Consider the following 5,582-nt stretch of genomic DNA (forward strand, 5'->3'; position numbering starts at 1 on the left):
TCCTTTCCCCTTCCAACCCCTCCCCCTCCCCCCTCCCATTCTCCCCCCCACTCCACAAGCACACGCAACGCGCACGCACACGTACTCCTCAAACCCTTAATACTTCTGTTACCTTCAGTTCATATACATGACCAATTCAGGACTGACCTTAAAGCCAAAGCAACAATTTCAGAGTCATGAGATCACGAAGGTTTCCTGGGAAGGGGAGGAGATGGGAGGCTAAGGAAAACCCTCTTGTTCCCGCCTGGGAGGCTTTAAGGACATTCACCTGCTTGTGACAAGGTCAGCAACTGGGCCAGCCCGAGGACAACCTCAGCTGCCAGACCACGAGGCCCCTGGACCTTGCAAGCACAATTTCTGGACCCGCCCTGCTCTGGGATCTCCTTCCTCGGGTCAGTCCAGCAGGGAGAGTTATGGGTGGCCACTGGGAGGCAGCTTTGGTGAAGGCCATGGTCACCTCCACCTGAGTTTGTCAGTAGCTCAACGCATGACCCTGGTATGAAAAAAAATCGGGTGACTGTGTCTGGCCACGTACCCTACACCCACTAAACTGGGTGAATATTTTTTCCACAGCGCACCTTGATTTCATACAGATAATTCCATGCGGGTTTCATATATATATACATATATACTTTATATATATATATATGTAAATGTGTATATCCATATGTACACATATACATATATTCACACTCACACATACACACACATAAGTATACATACATGTTTTCGCAGAAAGAAGTCCTGCCACAATTTGGCTTTTTGGGACAGTGAAACTGACAACGCAGTATCTTACTCCACCAATCCCAGAAAATCAAGAGTGGTGCTTAAAAAAAATGCAGTTCCAAAATCCGCTGCCTTTCTTCCTTTTTAGAAAAAGGGTTAACAACACTTTTCTTCCAAAGTCGAGAGACTTAATTCCATTTGATTGCACCTCTGCAAACGCGTAAAAAATTTTGAAGTAGACTAGAAAATGACGCCATGACATGGCTGCGTGTCACTGTTCCAACGTCACCACTTCCACGGCTTGGCCGTCCATAGTGACCGTGCTGTCTGATATCCGGGTGGTCACGGGGGCCATAGCCACCTGCACCGGCCCGTTGCCCTGGGCGAGGCTGGTCACCACAGTCTGGTACATGCTCACAGGGATCTGGACCAGTCCTGGGGAGACAAAGAGGAGACGTTGGCGGGGACAGGGCCGAGCTTCCCGGGTGCCGGCTGGACAGGGCAGCCAGCTCCAGTCCTTCAGGATCACTGCAGCCTCAGGGGATCACATCCCTACCGTCCAGCCACAAACACGTCCCTTTTCCCACCCCATTTTAACTCTTTAAAACAGAACACCAGGAAAGGAAAGTTAGGAGAAATTGTGGAAACACGCCTCAGAGCAGGGCCTCCCCATCCTGCCAAGAGACGGCCCTGCCTGCCGCCAGCTGGAGGAAGCACAGCCCCTCACCCCCCAAGCCCATCCCTCTGATGCCGCCTTCCTCTGCAGGAAAGGCCACCCTTACTGTTCTTTGATATTCTGCCACCCTGACGTCTTCAACCCTCTTGCTCCCTATGTTCAAGTTCTCTCAGCTTGAAAAAAACGTCAGTCTCTGAGTTCTATTCTGTCTTCTGGCCAATGTCCCTTTCCNGGCCAGTGAAGCGACGTCCTCCACAACTAGACTGAAGAACAAAAGGACAGCAACTTGTCTGTTCCCCTCCCCCAATTCCCCAATAAAATCTTAAAAATAATAATAATAATAATAAAATAAAAACAAGAATCCAGACGTGCAGCCTGTTTTCCATCGCCTGGCCCCCGCTGCTTGGCACAGACAGCAGAGCTGCTAGAGACAGACACATCAGAGTTTGACCCCAGCCCTCCACTTACAAGTCTGCATTTACCTGGGGAAGTTGTGAGTCTTGGTTCCCACACCTACAGAATGGAATCTAACCTCCACAGGGCTGTGGCAAGGACTAGAAATAAAGGAGTAAATAAAGCATTTGGCACAGTGTCCTGTGCAGAGCAGCCCTTTAGTAATTGGTAGTTATAACTATAGTTTCTTAAAGGGTAGATGAATTCAGAAGAAATGTGAGTTGAGACCCGGTTGATTTAAGTTGCATCAGCAATTTTATTTACAAGTGCATTCAATATCGGGGAATAGTTTCTAGGTTTTTCTCCCAAACAGTACATCAACTAGGAAAGCCTCTGGACAGGGCTGGGGTGCAGACCTGTTGTTGCTTTCCAAGGTGGCTCCGGTTAAGTCCCAGGCTCTCGGGCACCTTGGTTCACCCTCTGTTGATGAATATTAGCCCTGTTCCTACACCTGCCGTGTCCCCAACTCTGCAGAAATACACTCCAAGACACCAGCGCTTGACAAATGTTTGCTAATAGCCCAGCGGTTTTCAGGAGGGAGAAACTGAAATTCAGAGTGGGCTGGGGACTCACTCGGGCCCAGCAGCACCGGGGATGGCATGGTAGGTGGAGAAAACCGACGCTCTCCAGCTGTTTCAGAGTCCAGTCCGTAAGTCCTACCTCCCCCTCTGAGCACCTTCTTCCTCTGTGCTGCCTCCACCATCCTGAGTGGATCTTCTCCAAGAGCTGCCAACCTAGAACAAACAGCAGAGGCCAGGTGGGAGTGCATTGATGGGTGCCGTTGACGCTGGCATCTGAGCATCAGCTGTGCTGAGGCCCCAGCCTGGCTTGAGCTGATGATCTGGACAGCTCACAGCCCACTGAGATGGAGGTGAAGGAGAAATGGGGGCTCTTCCTCACCCATGTAGCCTCTGCTCCAAATAATTAAGCTTCAGTGTCCTCCCTGATGAGTTTTGGTGCTGACACCAAAGGATCCCAACCATGGGCCTGGTACAACTCAGCCAGACTTCGGGGGCATTACTGAGGAGGGAGAGGCAATGGCTGCAGATAGGGAGGCAGGTGAACGCAGGGGGAGTGGGCCCTCTTCCACGTGAGAAACGGCTGGAAAGCAGCCTTGCTTCGGTCTGAGGCCCAGGGCACTGGCAGCCTGAGCCCTTCTTCCAGGGCGAGCCGCCTTCCTCTTCCCTGCCCTCTGGTTCTCCTCGGCTTGCTCACTGAGTCTGGGTAATTCCAGTGGACACCTGCCTCGCCAGTAGACCTCAGATGTAGGATGTAAAGCCGAGCATCCCTAGCCCAGTGTCTTGGTTTCTGTGAACACCAGATCCTGGTCTGCAGCCTGGATGATAAACTGCTGAACACACGGGACCCTTACGGAGATAAAATGAAATAATGTAACTCGTTCTGCTATAGCACTTGGTCCAGGTGGCACCTCAACATGCTGGGCTGCAGCGGTCTGTTCCTATGCATCTCTCCTCGTTTCTCATGGGCAACCGCCATGCTTTATTCACCTGGCACGTGGCAGGCATTCGTGAAGTCAATCCTGATCCACGGGCCAGCTCTACAGGGAGGTTTCAGTTTGTCTGCAGAATATGTCAAGGGTTTTTGATGTGTTGTTGAAATCAGGAGATTCATACACAAGTCTGGACTCCTCAGCTTCTCTGGGAAATTCTGAAGATGGGGCTCCAGGGCCCATCACTCCTCCTACACGGTGACAATCTGCTAGCCCTCAGGAGACAGATGCTCCCCACTCTGCCCGTCGCCACTACTCCCTTTCTTCTCACATCTGAATCACTTCTGTGTCACTCACTGATTTTACCTACCTGGTCCCTGCAGGCAGCTGAGGTAGCAGCTCCAGTAGGTGACTTGCGCAGTAATGGAAGCAAAGGTCTCCATCCGCCCCACCAAAGAGACCCCATCGGGGTCTTGCCAGGCCAACAGAATGTACTGTTGTGTGGTAAGGCACGTCGGGAGGGACGCCGCCCCCATGAGGAGGTACTCTAGATAACCCAGCTGTTCCCCGGGTGGCCAACGGCAGTGGGGTTTGGTTGGCTTGGCTGTAGTCAATCCTTGTTCTCTGGTCCATCGTCTTGGTGACAATAGATGACAGTGTGCCATTTGTGCAAGAAGGGAGAGAGGTGGCACTGGCTTTACTGAGCCACTGTCATCAAGGAAAACATCTCTGGCCTTCCCTGTGAAACTATTCTAACTATCATCCCCTAAAAACTGACCCAAACATCCAACAACAGAAAAAAAGGGATGGTGGAGGGGGCAAGAAGGCACCAGTCCAGGCCGAGGCAGAGTGGGCACAAGCATGGCAGTGCAAAACCACTGGGGGGTGGGGGCGGGGGTGATGGTCAGGAAGGGCCTGAAGCTGGGGATGTGGCAGCAGGTACAGCTGGAAAGGTGGCGTTGCCACGTTAAAGCAGTGCGCTGGGAGAGAGCCCAAGGAGTAAGGACTTAAGGAAACAACGAATGGCTTGGGGCCTCTGCTTCGAGGATAACCCAGCGTACTATTGTACACTCACGTGGGGAGAGCCCAGATGCAAGGCGCCATCACCCACCCGACTTCTAATGGGGAACGCAATGAGCCACGACAAGAAGGACCCTAGGACAGAGGCTTGCAAATTATCTTCAGGGTTCTTCAAACTCGAATCACCCGTACCCCCTTCCCGTCAGCATTTTCTAAAACCGATTCCATGTGTGACGGGCAGGAGACCCCGACCCTGTCCTAGCACTCTCCTGACGGAGCCCCACAATGACAAGGGGCACAGTTCCAAGACCACTGAGCTCGAGTACAAGTACCTTTCACAAAGCTGAACAAGTCACCCCAAGAGAGAGTTCCTAGAGGCCAGGTGCTCCTACAGAGATGAACAGTTCCACTTGCTGTTGCCACAGTTTTCACTATTTATTGAATGAGGCAGTAATAGACAGAATGGAAAACAACACAGAATCCATGCTCTGCTACTTGGGTTTTGCTTTTCGTCTTCGTCTTGGCAACTTCTCAAACTATTAGGAGGTTATTTCACCACAAAGGAACACGGGCTTTAAATTTAAAGTCCCTGGACAGCTTCACAATGACGATAAAAAATAATAATTAAAAAAATAACAAATTGTAGAACTAGGGCTGTTTATATGTAAATTTCCCGTCCCTCCCCCCATTACGTACAGAAAAAACATACAAAGAACATTGGATAATTTTATATAAAACAAGCAAATACAAGAATCTGAAACTTTTCTCAAAGGCTGAGCAAGACGTGAGTTCTCTTTTAATGTCTCATAAAAAAAAAAACCACATTAAATACACTATCGCACACGAGGGGGGAGGGGCCGGGAGGAGGGAGGAAGAGTTGTCCCTGTACTCAAGGAGCGAGATTTGGCCTGTCGAAAAGTCAGGTGAATTTAGCCACTGGAGACTCAAGGCTTGCAGCTGAGAAATCACAGAATTTAATTAAGTTCCAGAGAACGCCCTGACCAATCAACACCCGTGAGGAGGAAGCTGGGCGGGGCCTGATTCAGGGTCCCTTCTGAAAAGGCCTGATCCAGGAGCGCACTGAACACCCTCCGTCCTTTTCTCTTCTAATGCCCCCGTTGTGATGGCCGACCTTCCTGAGCCAGGTGCCACTGTCGGCTCCAGTCTCCTCTCTGTTAAGCTTCAGAAAGTTACAGGAAAGGAGAAAATTGCTCCCACTGGTGTGCTCTGGTCTTTGAAGGTTGTTTTTCTCCCTCC

At 50.8% G+C, this 5,582-nt stretch overlaps 1 protein-coding gene across 1 annotated transcript in view; it reads right to left on the bottom strand.

Annotated features, from left to right (window-relative positions):
- Positions 1–32: 32 nt before the first annotated feature.
- The window catches only part of NRF1 (nuclear respiratory factor 1), a 126,516-nt gene continuing 120,966 nt past the window's right edge, over positions 33–5,582 (bottom strand). Inside the window, exon 11 of the mRNA XM_019646089.1 lies at positions 33–1,161. Within this exon, the coding sequence (XP_019501634.1) occupies positions 998–1,161 (164 nt within the window). The 3' untranslated portion in view covers positions 33–997. The remainder of the gene's footprint in view (positions 1,162–5,582) is intronic.

The sequence above is a fragment of the Hipposideros armiger genome, unplaced genomic scaffold (genome assembly GCF_001890085.2).
Source record: "Hipposideros armiger isolate ML-2016 unplaced genomic scaffold, ASM189008v1 scaffold_97, whole genome shotgun sequence".
Lineage (NCBI taxonomy): Eukaryota > Metazoa > Chordata > Mammalia > Chiroptera > Hipposideridae > Hipposideros > Hipposideros armiger.